The sequence below is a fragment of the Camelus ferus genome, chromosome 2 (genome assembly GCF_009834535.1).
Source record: "Camelus ferus isolate YT-003-E chromosome 2, BCGSAC_Cfer_1.0, whole genome shotgun sequence".
In the NCBI taxonomy this organism is placed as follows: domain Eukaryota; kingdom Metazoa; phylum Chordata; class Mammalia; order Artiodactyla; family Camelidae; genus Camelus; species Camelus ferus.
In genome coordinates, this window is record NC_045697.1 from 65,520,602 (window position 1) to 65,538,174 (window position 17,573).

At 34.9% G+C, this 17,573-nt stretch overlaps 1 protein-coding gene across 3 annotated transcripts in view; it reads left to right on the plus strand.

The window, feature by feature from the left end:
* Window positions 1-17,573, plus strand: part of GRID2 (glutamate ionotropic receptor delta type subunit 2) — a 1,267,610-nt gene that overhangs the window by 968,713 nt on the left and 281,324 nt on the right. For 2 of the 3 annotated variants that reach the window (XM_032459811.1, XM_032459829.1), the window contains exon 10: window positions 4,674-4,871. In XM_032459811.1, coding sequence (XP_032315702.1) covers window positions 4,674-4,871 — 198 coding nt within the window. The remainder of the gene's footprint in view (window positions 1-4,673; window positions 4,872-17,573) is intronic. The other variant, XM_032459821.1, reaches the window with a different exon arrangement.

The window sequence follows — 17,573 nt, forward strand, 5'->3', positions numbered from 1 at the left end:
TTTAATATGGCTTCAATACCCTCATTATCTACTCCCATTTAACATACTTTTTCTTTCTTTGTATTGAAATGTGTAACACTCATACAGAAAAAAAGTTTAAACCATTAATTACTTAATAATAAAGTAATAAGCAGATAACCACTGCCTAAAATGAAAAATAGAATATTGTCATTACCACAGAAATCATCTTTCCTTGTTCATCTTTCTAATCATACCCTCCCCAGCATCCCAGAGCCAATCACCCAGAGGTGACCACTTTCTTGATTTTCTTTATAGTGTCTTCACCCAGATGTGAATCCTTAAATAAATGGTCATTTTACTGTTACAACTATGGAATCAAATTGTCTTCTTTGAGTATTGCTTTTTTCATTCAATATGATTCTTTTAAACGTTCATTCATGTTATTGTGTATCACTCTGCTTTCTTCAATTTTCAGCTGTTTACTATTACATTGCATCAATATACCACAATATATTTATCTTTTCCATGTTGATGGACATTTGGATTTTTAGATTATTTCTAGATTTGGGTTGTTACAATCAACGCTGATATAATATACATTCGTGGGCATATATTTTGGTGCCCAAGATTCACTAGTGTTCAAACTTCAGGAGTGAAGTTACTGGGACATGGCTGTCTATATCTTCATACTAGATAAGTGTTTCCGTAACACTCAGAAACAAGCAAAGCGAACTTGCTTATAAAGATTTCAGTCTCTGCTAGATATGTCAAAATGTTTTCCAAAGTGGTTGTACCAATTTAAACATACAGCAGGAGTCATGATAGCTCTTATTTCTTCTTAATTCTAATTCTACAGTAGCACTTCTTATAATTTCCAATTTCCTGCCCTGCCAAAAAATTTCCCTTTATTTCCTTAAAAACTGTAAATATAATTCTCATGATATGAATCTGAAGTTTTCAGAATCTGTGTTCTTACGGTACGCTAGTTCTATACATGCGATGTAATTTCCTTTTACATGTTACTTTGACGTTTGCTTTGAACATTGTATTAAACCAGTTATTTGAAGGAATAATGTAAGACCTAAAATGAAAATACTGTCCTCCTAAAAGATTTTTATTTTTTTCTGCCAGGAATCTGGAGTCTGTAAATGTCACATCACTTTAAATTGCATTAAAATACAAGACAAATTATGGCATCCTAGATTTTAATCCATAGGTTGCAAAATTTGAGGTCCAAAGAAATAAAGCTGAAGTAAGATGAATTCTGATAATGCCTTCCTCTTCTGTAACTTGCTACATTACATTGAGTTGAAACTTTTGTTTCTAATTTTTCTTATCTGTTAAAATAGTACATGGCTTGTAACCCCCAAAATGGTGATTGTCGTTTTTTTTTTTTTTTTAACAATTTCCTTTGTATTTCTCTGGTGTTTTGTTTATACAAGTTATGTTTTTCCAGTATGTTGCTTTTGTTTTGCTCTGTGTTTTTCCTGGGTACATGGCTTTTCAATACTAGGTTATAATTATTTTAAAAGTAATGTCCATGACTTTCTATCATAATTCTCACTATATTGAGTATAATAACTTGATGCAGTAACTGCTCGATACATGTTAAATATATTTGAGTCAGTGAGTGAATAAATTTTGGAAGTAGGTGCATAGATAAAAGTGGGTAAACCAAACTCAGTACTGCCATAGAGAAGGAACTAGTATCTTTTCTATTTTAGGTTCCAGAGCTTCTATCAAATATCTATTGCTGTGTTTATCTGTCCAATATATTGGCTGATTGCCCTCATAAGGAAGGACTGGTCTGAGTAGGATTTATGAGTAGTGATCAAAATGTGTAATAGAGCTTAAAAATAAATCTTAAAGCAGTGATCTAGAAGAGAAGTGGTAAGATGTAATAAAAGTTTATTTAGGATGTAAAATTTAAAAAGCATGCTCATTAATAATTCATCAGCCCTCTTTAAAAGAACCCTTAGTATAACCGTGTTTATTCTGCACCTTTAATCAATTGTAGCTGATGTTGCTGGGAGCAGGTTTTGACAATAGATTTCCATAAGGGATCCATTTGCCTAGGAATTTATTTATAAAGTTGGAATTAAAAATCATTTCTAGGGGGAAATTCAGCATATTAAGCAAATGTAATGTAGTTTAGCAAATTAAACAATTGTTCTAAAGATGTACAAATAAAAATGAAAAGAATCAATATTTCATATGACAGCATACATTGGGATGTTATTTTGCCACATCGATCAGTTAGCTCTGCATTACAGTTAATAGTATTCTTAATTTTTTAAGTGTCACGTTAAAGAGTGGCATTCCATTTCTTGGTGATAAAATTGCTGCTGAACCTAAGAGATTTGTTAGATGTTAAAGGTCATGGATAAATGGAGAATATATATGGTCCAAAATTATTGGTAGAGGAACCAGTCAAATAAAATCTTTCATGAATCATCTTTCCATTGGTTTGTCAATGGATAGATGTTCAAAATACAGAAATGAATGAGTTGTGTATAAGGAAATAAGTGCATGCTCTCAGCATTTACAAGATACTGTAAACAATCAGTGTCCAGTTAAGACTAGAATTTTGTGGTCTTATTTATATGCTCTCTGAATATGATCTTTATTTTGGAATTTCTTCAACCCATCCTGATTCTAATGACCTCATGATCTACTTTACAGTATTTGTGCAATGCGTAGGTTTGTACTTGTCCAAACAAGCAAATGAACAGAAGCAAATTCTGCCATATTATCTGGAAGTTTATATTTGGAATCAAAGAGATGTTATGTATTTTACACACAATATTAAAGATTAAGTTTTTACTTTTCACTCATTTTATGTCACTTAGATTAAACAAGTCAGTATTTACAAGGTTTTATTCATTCCCCAAATTCTCATCTATTCATCTATTAGTCTATCAATGTTCATTAGTATCAAACAGAAAAAATTAGGATCTTAACAGTAAGAAATTGAACTTTTAAATTTTTCTTACATTCTAGAACCCTAGAAAGTTAGTCTGGGTGTGGTATAGCATTTCAAATGTCAAGGACAGACTCCAGTCTTGTTTTTCTCTTATATGTAATCTAAGATATTCACCAGAGCTCTAGACATTCTGTGTTCATTCCAGCTGGAAGAAGTAGAAAAAACATAAGAACAATTGCACAAAGCACCCGGCTTACATCCCATTTATCAGAATCAGTCACATGGTCTCACCTTGCCTAAAGGGAGACTATAGATTGTCTTTATTGACAGTAGTGCTGAAATGAAAATATATAATTAATGAAGAAGAGGAGAACACCACTGGGGGACAAACAGCAGTCATTGCCTTTGGCTACTATTCATTTACTGGTTTATTTTACTTGATAAGATATAAACAGTTAAACAAGACCAATTTTTCAAAAAAAAAAAAAAAGAAAACATCATTAATTTAGAAAACCAAGATTTTTTTTTTTTTTATTACAAACACCACAATATCAACATGGTTATCAGTGAGCATCATGCTCTCTCCTGGGCCTCTGAAGTGAAATGGGACATCTAAATAATTATTTACTCTATTTTCATTATTTTAAAAAAGGCACTACTGAACAAAATGAAGCTCTCTTGGCTCTGAACAAGTTGAAAATTTATCTCATGGTAATTTTTACAGGAAAAGTGAATGGTATGGTGGGCAATATTACTATAATAGATGCAATGATTTTACAAAGCACTTAGCGTCTTTGAGTAAAAGCCAAAAGCAAAGTATTATTTTACAGCTCAATGAAGGCTATTTTGTGAGTCCCTAAGGAAAAATGATCCAAGGATAAAATTTTTTGGTATTCTGGCCGGTACCCAGGATAGATTTTAACCTGCCCACAGGACTGGATAGACTATACACACTGTGAAAGGTTACCTGTAAATATTATTGTTGCTAAAAGATTTCTGAACAGGTTTAGGAAATTAAGGAATAGATTATCTAATTTTCTGTAGTCTGCCAGCATGTATCAAACCAATTGAGCTCTCTTAACACCGGGTGTTCTAAAAAGTGAAAGGGGACTATTTGTTAACTGTAAGAGAGCAAAAATGCAAAAAGATAAAAGAGGTGGAAGTAGAAGCCAATTTGCTGAATTTTCTAAATTACACAAATTACCAAAAAGGTAAGTGAATTTCTCATAACAGTAGTCGAGAAATGACTTTTGCAATGAAATGCGTGTTTATATCGAAGTTTCATAATTACTTGGCAAATAACTTCCAGTAAATGTGATGATATACACTGTAGCTAAATTATATGTTCCTAGAAGTTTTTATCTTTTCAAAGAGATTTATGTAGATTATGTCTGTTAAATATTATCTTGCATATTTTTTACATATACAGATAATAACTGCCTGATGATAGAAACAATAAATCCATGGTCTCTTAAATATGATTTTATTATTGATGAATCTTAGGTTGGTCCTGAGATGGCAAGAAAAATGAATTCATGGGGGTTTCTGAAATTTTGTAGTCACTTTCATCGAATTTGGTAATAACTAAATGAGAGATGACAAGAAATTGGGTGAATTGACATTGTTTGATAAAATGATGCATTAATAACACATAAGTTATATTTCTAAGTTATTCTCTCACAGTGAAAAAGCAATTTTTAGACTGGGAACAAAACTCTTTGTAGAATTAATCTTTGCCTTAAGGGAGCAATATAGATTGACGTCAAGAATTTTTCGTATTTCCATGCAGGAAGAACCTTTCGTAATGGTTTCTGAAAATGTCCTGGGTAAGCCGAAGAAATACCAGGGCTTCTCCATTGATGTTTTGGATGCCTTATCTAACTACCTGGGTTTCAACTATGAAATTTATGTTGCACCGGATCACAAGTATGGAAGCCCACAAGAAGATGGGACATGGAATGGCCTGGTAGGAGAGCTAGTGTTTAAGGTAAGCATTTCTTTATTTCGTTGATTGGTTTATTATCACGTATCTAAAGGGTCACTATAACCCTTGGGAGCTAATTTCATATAAAATGAGTGCAAGACAAAGCACTGGGTGGCCATGTTGAGTGGAGAAGTCTCAACCAGTACTATTTCATGAACTTTGTGGAAGGAAAAAATGGTAACAATATAAAGCTAAATTTTTAAATATTCCTGATAATAGAAAAGTATCTAGAGCAAGGATTTACCTTTACCAAAGTTATACTCTAAACATTTTTTTCAGTATATGATAACTTGATGAAGTCATAATGCAATTTCCAAACACAATTCCTGTCATTGTGTTCATTTTAAAATGCAGCTTTGAAGAATAAATAAATAAGATTCTGATCACTTAGGAACTAATCATTTAGTTCATGGATCTAAATAAGGTAAATTTATCCTTATATTTTACTCCTTGTTCTTGCAATTCTCAGAGAAGTATTTAAACTTCTATATTTCTTTATCTCTATTTCTGTTGGTTTTCACTTTATTTGGGGGGCTCTGTTATTAGGTGCATACACACTTTTAATTATTATGTCTTCCTGATGGGTTGTTGAATAGTCACATTTAGGTTCATAATTTAGTATCTGATTTCTATGTATTCTATTTTTTTCCCCCACTGTTCCTTCTTTTTTTGCCTTCCTTTGGATTAATTGAATGTTTTTAGTGTTTGATTTTATTTCCCTCTTTGCTTTTTAGTTGAATTTCTTTGTATTTTTCCTTGTCTGTGGTTACTCTAGAGATAGTAATGTGCATTCTTATCACATTTTATCTAGATTAATATTATACCATTTCACATTAAAAAAGTAATAACTTACAACAATATAATTTGTTACATTATGTGTTATGTATTTATATTTTATGAACTCCAAAGGAAAATGTCATAGTGTTTTATTGAAATAATAAATTGACTTTTAAAAGTATGAAGGGAAAAAAGACAATTTCTGGTATTTAACCTCTTATCTACTATTTCTGGGGCTTTTTATTCCTTTCTATGTATCTGAGCTTCTACCTGGTATCATTTACTTCCTGAAGAACTTTTAGAATGTCTTAAAGTGCAGTCCTGTAAGTGGCAATACTCTCAACTTTAGCTTACCTTAAAATTTCTTTCTTTACCCTTATTTTTTGAACAATATTATTAGCATATAGCAAACTCTGAGTTGACAGGTTAATTTTTTTCTGAATACTTTTTGTCTTAGTGCTTTCAAATAGGGATATTGCTGATTTAGATTTATGTTTGACAAGAGCACTGAGAATCTCAGAACATAGTCACTTATAATCAAAATATATTTTTCTTCATACTTTTTTTATTGTCTAAGAAAAAAATTATAGGTGCAGTAGTATTATTCCTAATATCAAGGCTGGTGATTTTAAAGCAAGAGCAACCTTTTATTTTAAAAATCAAAATAAAGTTATTATTCAACAATTTTTCTAGTAGTAATAAATGTATTTTATTATTATTTCACAGTATAAGTGACACAAAGCATTATATTGATTTCAGGTATAAAACATAATGATTTGGTACTTGTATATATTGCAAAATGATTACCACAGTAAGTCTAGTTAACATTCATCACCATATATAATTTTTTTTTAATGACTTTAAAGATGCCATTCTATGTCTTTTGCCAAATATTGTTTCTGATGAGAAGTTAGCCATCATTTGTACCTTTGTTCTTTTTTTTTTTTAGCACAGGAGTGGCCATTTTTACGATTCTGTTTCCATTTTTGATGGTTTTGATATTTAACTATGATTTTCTTTGTATTTATCTTTGTTAAGGGTTCACTGAGCTTCTGGGATATGTTTCACTAGATTTAATAAATCTTGACAATTATTTCACAAATATTTTTTACTTTCTTCCTTCTCTTTCTCCTCTTTATTTGAGACTCAGAGAACATTCAAGTTAGACCTTATTAATATTGTCTCTAGGTCATTGAGGCCTTATTTATTTTACTATAATGTTTTACCCTCTTACCTTTAGATTGGATCATTTATCTCATCTGCTTTTAGGTTTCCTGATTCTTTCTTCATCATTTCAAATTTTCTGTTAAGTCCATTTAGTAACTTTTTTATTCTAGATAGCTTATTTTTCAGTTCTAGAATTTTAACTTTTTAAAAATAATTTTCATTTTTCTGCTGAGATTCCCCATCTTAGTCATTTTAACCATCTTTCCTGTTATGTCCTTGATCATATTTATCATAGCTGCCTTAAAGTCCTTGTCTGCTACAATTTCAACACCTCTGTCATCTCAGGGTAAGTTTATATTGACTGGTTTTTCTGTTAACCATAGTTCACATTTTCCTCCTTCTTCATATTCCTGGTTCTTCACATTTGCTTGGAACTGAACACTGTGGTTGGTACATTGTTGAGACTTGAGATTATGTCTCTTAGGTTGTATACTCTAAAGAGGACTGACTTTTGTTCCAGCAGTTTGTTAAATTACTATCAGTTACCCTTGAATCTGTGGAGGTTTGGTTTTACAGACTGTTAAGGCAGGCCTTTTTGATTTTACTTTAATTCCTAGGACAAATCCCTTAGTGCTGGCAGTCTCTGTATTCCTAAACACAGCCTTATGGAGTTTTGTGGAAAGCCTATGGTTATTACCAAGCCTTTCTGATAGGACTCAACATATTATTTCTATCTCCCTCACCATAGGTGGCAAGGGTCTTTTGTTCAGATCTTCTATCCTTTTGGATGTTGCTTTCTGCTGTTTTTTTCTCGTAGGGTCATTCTTACTCACCTGCTGGCTACGAGTCAGCCAAGGATTTGAGGAAAGTTTATGTATACATTTGGGGGCTTGTTTCTCTGTGGCTCCCTACTTTCTGTGATTCGCCTTTTGATTTCTGGATACCCTGGCTGCCTCAAACACCAGTCTCTGACACATTAAGCTAATGAGACTCTGACTTTCTGCTTAAGCTCCAGCTACCCCTTGTTGCCTAAACTGAGGTGGGTCCTCAGTGAATAAGCCATATAAAAGTGGCTCTCACCCAGAGCAGTTACCATCTTTCAGGGCTTGAACACTTTCCAGTTTATGCCTGCTTTTGGTTGATAGGTAGTCTCTTTAATTTGTGTTTTTTAAAAATTAGATCCAGAATTTACAGTCATCATTCTTTGTTAGGTTAATCCAACAAAAGATTATTTTATCATTGCCTGGACTGGAATTATTTCTGGAATGCTTAAAAGTATTCAAAAAACTAAAAGATCTGTGTTGTTTCCAAGAGATGTAGAAAAGAAAAAAATTAAAGGTTTTGAAAGCAGTGATAGGAAAAACAATAAAGCTGTTTTTATATCCTTTAAAACTTTACTGACATCAGTTTATTTACTAACCCCATTACATATGGAATTTTGTGTGAAAAACATTAATATCATTATTTTAATAGGAAAGCAGGAATGATCCATCCTCATCCCTTTTATTAAAATCACGACTATGTATCTTTTATTTCTTTATTATAAACCCACAACTGTTTTGGCTTTGTATTTCTGAGGGGTCTTGCCTGAACTGAACCCAAGTGAGCCTTCATATTAAAATAAAGTTCAAGAAAGAGAAGAAACATCGTATGTTTATTTTATAGAAATAGTAGATAAAATCCTTAAGAGTTATCATACTAACAAACTTCACTTGCTGAATGCAAGTGAAAAGTGAAAAGCATTGGAATTAGTCTAATGTTGGTGCTGATTTTAGTGTGGTTGTGCGCTTGCTCTAGTTAGTTAAATTTTTTGAGACTTTCTTTCTCACCTGTAAAATGAGGAGTACACGCATGTTAGTGGAAAGGTGACTTCCAACTATAATTTTTAAAACATTTTAAGAATTTATTATGTAAAAACCACACACAAGCAATAGTATGTTGTTCTTCATAAACACGCTATTTATTGCAACTAGATTTTTATTTTGTTCAAGATATTTAGCCATTCTGACTGGGCTTTAAGAAATACTTATTAAGCAAGTAAAGGAGGAGAAGGCTACCTAAGAGTTTGTTGGAGCAGGCAGAGAGCTAAGAAGAAAACTGAGAAGATGTGGCATCAGGAAAGTCGAAGGAAAATAACATTTTAAGAAGGAAAGGGCAGTCGGCATTACAGAATGACTGCAAAGATGCTGAGGGTACCTAATACTCTCCTTAACTGTATTCTGATTATTTATTACCCATAGAAACGTCTGCTTTAATTTTCAGCAACTTAAAATGTCAATGAAAGTATATAAATAGTAATCCAGTAAAATATCAGAAAGCAATTTAGGTTGCCTAACAAGATTCATCTTATTAAAAGTTTTATCACGCTTGTTTATTCCTGTAAAGCAAAATAGCACTATTGAAATGGCGTAATAATGTTATGACAGAGCTCCAGAAAAGTAAGCTTATTACTGTTATCTATTTTTCACTAGTGTAGACATTTTTCATGATTCTAAGAATATTTTAAATAACAGTAAATATTGCCATCGAATAGCCCTGTGCGTGACAATAAGGCTTCTAAAATTAACAAGATTGTCTGCCTTCCTAAGAGGAAATCAAAATTAAAAGTGTTTTTGTCATGGTGATTCTGGAAAACACATTAAAAACAAGTCAAGGAGGGAACGTGGAAAGTTTCTTATTTCTTATGATTGTTCAGCTGTGATTTTTGAGGTTGGCACTGAGGCTTCAGAGTTGGTTTGATCTCATGTTAAAGGGTCTTCCCACTAAAACTACATGTTAGGGTTCAGTATATACATGATTCTTAGACAAGGAAATACAGACAGAGAGGGCAAGTAATCGCCTACATGTATATATTGAGTCTATTTAAAAACTAACAGTGTAGCAAAGTCTCCTCCATTCCCACTACTTTTATAACTTTCTGCAATTAATATGCTCTTAAAATTTATGAGCACACAGATCTGGCCAAAAGATGTTTCAGTGTGAAATAGACAAATGAGAGAGATGTTCTGCTCGGTGCAGGAGAAATTGTTACGGGTGAGTTAATGTGGCTGATAAATTATTTTCCCCTGGTTCAAAAGGGAAAAGCAGAAGTGAAAGGACCACAGAGAACTTTATACCATAGAAGGAACAAGTATATCAAGTTTAGATAGAAGTACAAAAAGTTAAGAAAACAGTGAAAGAGGAATATGAATTAGCTGTGTGTTCTATTATTTTATTCCTTCTTTAGGTACCGTTCTCCAAAGTCAGGAGCCTTTGAAGTGGGATAGTCATACCTCAGAGGTACTAGAGGACTTTCTAAGGGGCAAACTGATACAGGTAGCTTGACAGAAATAAATTTCCTTATTCTCAGTTCCTATAAGTAATCCTTCCTAAAATGACCCGCCTGAAAACATGACCCTGGTATTTCTTATTTACCTCATCCCTTATACAGTCATCCTTCCCTTACTTCATAAAATAAAGAGCACCTCTTTCATACAGGCAAAATCATTATGACATGTAGCTCTGGGTGTAAATATTCTCTGAAGCACAAACTAAGGGACAGTGGAAATACTGGTGTTTTATAAGTTTATACAATTCTTTTATAAGTCAGATGGTTTCATGTAGAAAAAATAAAAAGTGAAAGTAAAAGAAAGAAAAAGAACTTAAGCTGTCAAATGCTAGACCGTTACAGAGTTCTTCTGATGCTAGATCACAGTAATTTTCTACGTATAGAATAGAACTGAGTGACATTGCTAAATAAACAAACAAAACTTCCTCTCTTTTTATCTGTTCATTCATATGAGCAAGGTTTCTATAAAAATGAAAAAAACGTAGAAATCTAACCCTGGTGCTAACTCCTATTTCGTTTAAATTATAAACTCATAGAATATGTGAATTAATTAAAAAATAAAAGTTCCACTCATATCATAAAAAGCTTCATTTCTAATAAAGTTTTACTTTTATGGCTAATGAAGTACCACATTATGTATTAATATAATGATGTCAATCCAAAAGAAATGTTTTATACCATCAAATTTATGGTCACAGGTTATTCAGTAGAGATTTTAATTTTAACAGAGATATTTTTGACACAAAAATATAATTTGATAAACAGGAAAAGACTTTAAGCATGCATTTGTATTATATTTGGATAAAAATTTTGTAAGGGTGAAGTGGAATATAAATATAGCTCAAAGACAAAACAAAAAGGATGTAAATGTTCCACATATTAGAGAAAAGTGGGGGTTCAAGTCACTATAATATTTAGATTCCAGTGGGTACATTTTAAAGGATGACTTTATTTTAAATTGTCAGTGCTTACAACACAACACACATAAGTCAGTGTCCAGTCAGGAAAACAGAAACCACTCCTGAAATTTCAAAGAAGAGAGATTTAGTACAGGGATTGATGACAAAGGTATTGGAGGGAATGAAAGAGCAAAGGAGGAGGCGTGAAACGCAGATACCAGGAGCTGCTAGTGCTCCAGCTGACTATGTTTCTGCCAAGGAGCTGCCCCTCCACCAGGGCTGGATTTGCCAAAAGGATGCTGCCTCTGCCCAGCTGCTGGAGTTGGGAATCACCTCCTGACACTGCTGCTGCGGCCACTGAAATAACCAAGCAGAAGGTTCTTCTCTTTCTTCTGCATTCAGAGATCCTCAGCAGCTTCCCTCTGGTGGAAATTAAGAGGAGGCCAGGTAGCCAAGGAGCCTGGGAAGTATGGCTTGCGGAGTCACGTCACTGTGAGGCTGACAGTACAAAGCAGAGTAAAAGTGGTAATTGGGGGGTTGAGAAACAATAGGCAATGACCAGTACTGCCTAGGAATTGCATCCTTTCTGATTATATAAATGAATGTAAATTTAACATGTCAGTTACAAGTATGAAGAGATAACATAGTTTAAAAATTCCTTTGGGGGTTATATGAAGGAAAAGATTTGCTATGTCCTCACTGTAAATAATATCAAGTGCTACATTATATGGCCAGAGATTCACCCCCAGGAAAACAGATGTAACAGTGGAGTAAAACCAGAACCCAGGAAATGGAACAGAAGGAAGAACAAGCAGACTAAATTATAGCTCTGTAGTTTCACAAGGGTAAAGATCCTTTTCAAAGGTAGCTATGTCATAATATGATATTGATGATTAGATACTATTTAGTGATTATAATGCCAATAACATCATTGCCTGAAGAACAAAGAGTCTCCAGGACTAAACAGAAGAAACTTGCCTGCCTTAAGCTACACAGGTTTCCTCATTTTTAACAATTGACACAGTTCAGCAGTTCGTTGGTGCTGAAAGGTAAATATATTTCCATTATAGATATTTTAATTCAACACATTCACCATAGAAAATATATATTTACCTCAGGGTTTTGTAAATATTTTAAAACAAGTATCAGTTAACAAACATTAATGCTATGTTCAAGGCATATGGAGCAATGCCACTTTGAGTGAGGTGAGGGTGCCTCTAGCAAACACGGTTCATCGATGGTTTCTAGGTGGTAGATATGCACTACGTTAGGCACTGGAGACACAAAGATAAACAAGACTTGGTTCTTGCCCTTGAGGAGCTCTTAGCTTAATAGGAAACACAGACCTTGAACAAGTAATTACAGTACAATGTAGTAAGTGTGTTGTTAAAGGCACGCACGGAACACTGTGGGGATAGCGAAGGGTAAACTCCCTAAAGAAGGAGATGTGTTTATGGATGACAGGACATCAGTAGTAATTACCTAGGTAAAGTGGTACTGACCAAAAGCAAGGAGTGTCTTCTGATAAACAGAAGAGCATAAGCAAAAGGAGAAACATGGAAAATAGTATGGAAAGCAGGCCAAGATTGTGGGAGGCCCTTGTTGCTCTCCAAAGCAAGAAGTGATGAGAATCTGTCCTCAGACACTAACAATGTGGGTGGGGTGAAAAATATGGAAGTAGAGGCAAAAAGAAGGTAGGATCAACAGAATTTATTCACTTAGGTGAAGGGAAGGAAGGAGTCAAAGATAATTCCTAGGTTCATAGTATGAATAAATAAGACAATGGTGTGTAATTCATTGGGAAAGAGATTGATTTTAAAAAGATTTGGAGAGGAAAGCTGTGAAGTCAGTTTAGAATAGGGTGAGAAGTGAGCTGGATGTGTCTGTGGGATATTCACAGTCGGAAGGACTATCAGATATCCACTAGGCTGGCTGTCTGGAAGTTGTTGGTGACCTAAGCCCAATGTGTTTTGGTAGCACGATGGGAGAAGAAGGTTGACTGCAAAAGATTATGGAAAAACTTGGAGGTAAAAAGGTGAAACCAACACGCAAGGAGTATATTACTCTTTCAGAAAGTTTAGATGGGAAAGAGTGGGACAAAAGTTGGTGGAGTTTTTGTTGTCTTGTTTGTTTGTTTTTTACAATTTTTATTGAGTTATAGTCATTTTACAATGTTGTGTCAAATTCCAGTGTAGAGCACAATTTTTCAGTTATACATCAACATACATACATTCATTGTCACATTTTGTTTTTCGCTGTGAGCTACCACAAGATCTTGTATATATTTCCCTATGTTATACAGTATAATCTTGTTTATCTATTCTGCATATGCCTGTCAGTATCTACAAATTTTGAAATCCCAGTCTGTCCCTTCCCACCCCCCACCCCCTTTGCAACCACAAGTTTGTATTCTGTGTCTATGAGTCTGTTTCTGTTTTGTATTTATGTTCATTTTTTTTTTTAGATTCCACATATAAGCAATCTCATATGGTATTTTTCTTTCTCTTTCTAGCTTACTTCGCTTAGAATGACATTCTCCAGGTCCATGCATGTTGCTGCAAATGGTGTTATGTTGTTTTTTATGGCTGAATAGTATTTCATTGTATAAATACACCACCTCTTCTTTATCCAGTCATCTGTTAATGGAAATTTAGGCTGTTTCCATGTTTTGGCTATTGTAAATAGTGCTGCTATGAACCTTGGGGTGCAGGTGTCTTTTTGAAGTAGGGTTCCTTCTGGATATATGCTCAGGAGGGGATTACTGGGTCATGTGGTAAGTCTATTCCTAGTCTTTTGAGGAATCTCCATACTGTTTTCCACAGTGGCTGCACCAAACTGCATTCCCACCAGCAGTGTAGGAGGGTTCCCCTTTCTCCACAGCCTCTCCAGCATTTGTCATTTGTGGATTTTTGAATGACCGCCATTCTGACTGGTGTGAGGTGATACCTCATTATAGTTTTGATTTGCATTTCTCTGATAATTAGTGATATTCAGCATTTTTTCATGTGCCTATTGACCTATCGTATGTCTTCCTTGGAGAATTGTTTGTTTAGGTCTTCTGCCCATTTTTGGATTGGGTTGTTTGTTTTTTTCTTATTATGTCATATGAGATACTTATATATTCTGGAGATCAAGCTTTTGTTGGTTTCATCATTTGCAAAAATTTTCTCCCATTCTGTAGGTTGTCTTTTTGTTTTACTTACGGTTTCCTTTGCTGTGCAAAAGCTTCTAAGTTTAATTAGGTCCCATTTGTTTATTCTTTCTTTTATTTCTATTGCTTGGGTAGACTGCCCTAGGAGAACGTTTTTGAAATGTATGTGAGATAATGTTTTGCCTATAGCCTTGTTTGTTTTTAGATTAAGAGAAACCTGAGTATAATTATAGGCTGAGGAAGAAAAATAAAGAAAGAGAATTTAATATAAGAAAGAGAAGTTAGTATGTGAGGGATGAAGATCCCAGAGCAGACAGAATAAAACTTAGATTGAGAACTGATTTTGATAGGACAGAGATATGTCTTTGATACTGAAGAAATGCTGTGAGAGTATGTCTGGTGATACTTAAATCTGTAGGCAAGAGGTGGGGAAGTTGAGAAAGATCGTATCTTCCCCACAGGAAGTGTGAACCTTGGTACAGACTATAGGTTTTAGTTAATAATAATGTTTCAATATTGGCTCATCAGTTGTTATAAATGTACCACACCAATGCAAGATGATAATAATGAGGAAGACTGTGCTGGGGGTGGAGCCAGACAGGCCAGAGAAAGGTATATGGCAACTATTTGTACTGTATGCTCGATTTTCCTGCAAATCTAAAACTGCTTCAAAAAATATTTTTTATAAATGTCCCGAGATGATGATTATAAGGGGCATCTATGCTGATACTGAAATCTATTAGGAGGTTGGTTGATTTGAGGGTAAAGAGGAATGTTTAGCCAGGTCTCCAAGTGCACAAGAAGAAAATACTGTGAAGTCTGCCTGGTGGAAGTGACAGGACAGATCCCCCTCAGAAAGCACACATGTAACTGGCAAAACAAAACAAAAGGAAAGTAGCTAGAGTCTCCCCAATAAAGAACAGAAATCAGATTCCTGAGTCTCTGAAAAAACAGGCAAAATTTCATGGCCTCTAGTAAATGATGAAAGTAATGGAAGTGAATTCTCTCTAGGAACTCAAAATAAGGATGTATTTCCACTCAAGTCATCCTCAAGCTCTCAGTCCTTTTCGGTGCTTCCTATGTTCATCCTTACCCCTGCTCTCTCCTACCCTGCGCAGGGTAATGCGCTGTTGCTGTAGCGGGTCATGGCACTTGGCTGCCAGAGTTCACTTCAGTACTTTACTAGCTAACACTGTCGACAGAGCCTTCACTGATTCTCCAGTGTCCTTTAATTTCTTAGCTATTGATTTCTTAGTTTAATCTCCACAATGGCTGCTTCAAATATTTTCCATACTTTTCAAGTCTCTATTCCTAGTCCCACTCTCCATCATTGACACCTTTCTCATTTTCAGTTGTTAAAACTTGTGGTTTACTGCAAAGACTATGAGAATCTAAGGTGAATCCCTTGGTTTTTTGACTCTTCAACCTCAAAATCCTTCCACTTATTCTCTCATCCTTAGTGGCAACGCAAAGGCTTTGGATTGAAACGGACATTGGCTGTGGATACTGGGAACACAGTTACCAGCCATGTGAGCCTCTGAGAGTTTAACTTCTTGGAGTTGCAGCCTCCACCTCTGTGGAATTAAGTTATTGTGAAGATTAATCGAGAAAATGAATTCAGGCGTGTGTTGCAGGGAAGGCAGGTGGGCTTCATCTTATCTGCTGACTGACAGATTGGTAAAATCCTCCTCAGGCTCCACGTTAAAAAAGATATAGTAAGTTTAACACATATTTTAAAGGTAGACTGGCAGGATTTGCTGATTAGATGGGGAAGAGCAAAGAGAAAGAGCAAAGCCAATGATATCTTCTCACCCAAAGGCTTTCTATTTTCTCTTTTCAGCCACAGCAGCAGAAAAAGACTTTGTTCCCATTTTTCCTTAGGTCTACTCACTACCTTACTTCTAGCCCTGGTCATCTCTCCCCTGGATTGCAACTAAAGAGTTTCCATTTTTCTCTCTTTCCACTCTTAACTGCCTTCAGTCTATTTTTAACACAGCAGCCAGAGCGATCTAGTCACTCCTCTGCTAAAAACCACTGGTTAGCTTTTCTGTCCTACTCAGAGTAAAAACCATCCTTAAAACGATCGGCATCCTTTGGCCTCCTAACTCCCCCTGTGACCTCGTCTGTCTCTCCCGCACTCACCATGCTCCAAGCCCGCAGACCTCCTTGCTCTCCCTCAGGCTTGCTGAAATTGGCTTTTTTACTTCCAGTCTCATCTTCTTAGATTGCTGTCCCCCAGATATCGCTCCCTCCACCTCATTTTTCCACAGTGTCTGCTGATAAGTTATCAGAGAGGCCTATTCACAACTCCTCCCCTCAGCACTGCCTTGTCCTGTTCTGTTGTTCTTTGTAACACATGTCACCATCTTACTATGTACCTTCTTGTTTATCTGTCTTCTGCTGAAATCTAAGCTTAATTGAGGCAAAAATTTTATCCATTTGGTTTACCACTGAAACTTTAAGTATCAAGAAAATACATGTACATAAAAGAATGACTAGCAGTCAAATGATCTTTTAAGATATACATTAGATAATAACATTTCTCTATTTAAAATCCTCCAAATGACATCTCATTGTTTAATAAAATCAGCCAATCTACGAAGGCCTGCTAAGTTTGGCCCCATCTAAAAGAAGTTCTATCCTTATTATAAGGCTAAACTTTGGGGCTTTGCTCCCATCTTTTTAAGCTTCTAATTCATTGATTATATAGCTTGTTATATTTGGTCACAGCCACTCACTACAGTTGAATTGAGAGTGGATCATTTACTGACATAGGGAAAACTAAGGAAGGAAATATTTGGGTGGAGAGTGAGGAGTGTGGAATCAAAACTAACATTGTAGAAATGAGTAATAATAGTAGCTAACATTTTAAAATAGCCAGGTGCTGTTCTAAAGCTTTACTGGTACTGATTCCTGAAATCATAACAATTCTGTGAAATAGATATAACTATTATCCCCATTCCATAGATAAGAAAACCCAGGAACAGAGACTCTGAGCAGCTTGTTCAAGGTCACATGGTTAATAAGTGGGAGAACTAAGATATGAGCTTAAGTTGTTTGACTTCAGAGCCCATCCCCTTAACAACTGTGGATTCAACCCCTGGGAGTTATCCAAACAGAAAATGAAATTAGTACTTGATACGAGTCTAGAGTTCCCATACGGGCTCTAGGATGGACAGATATATCTGAGGCCAGTCAGCATAGAGTAAAATTTGAAGTACCCAAACCTTTCTTTACCCTTCTTTCTCTTATGTCTTCAGTCTTTTTCACGCCTTTGCTCCTCCCCCACCACTTGTAAACAGGCTCAGGAATCCTCTATCGTTTTCAAACCTTCCTATATTTTCTAAGCCAGACTAATTAGGTGCCTCTGGTTGCAAATGACA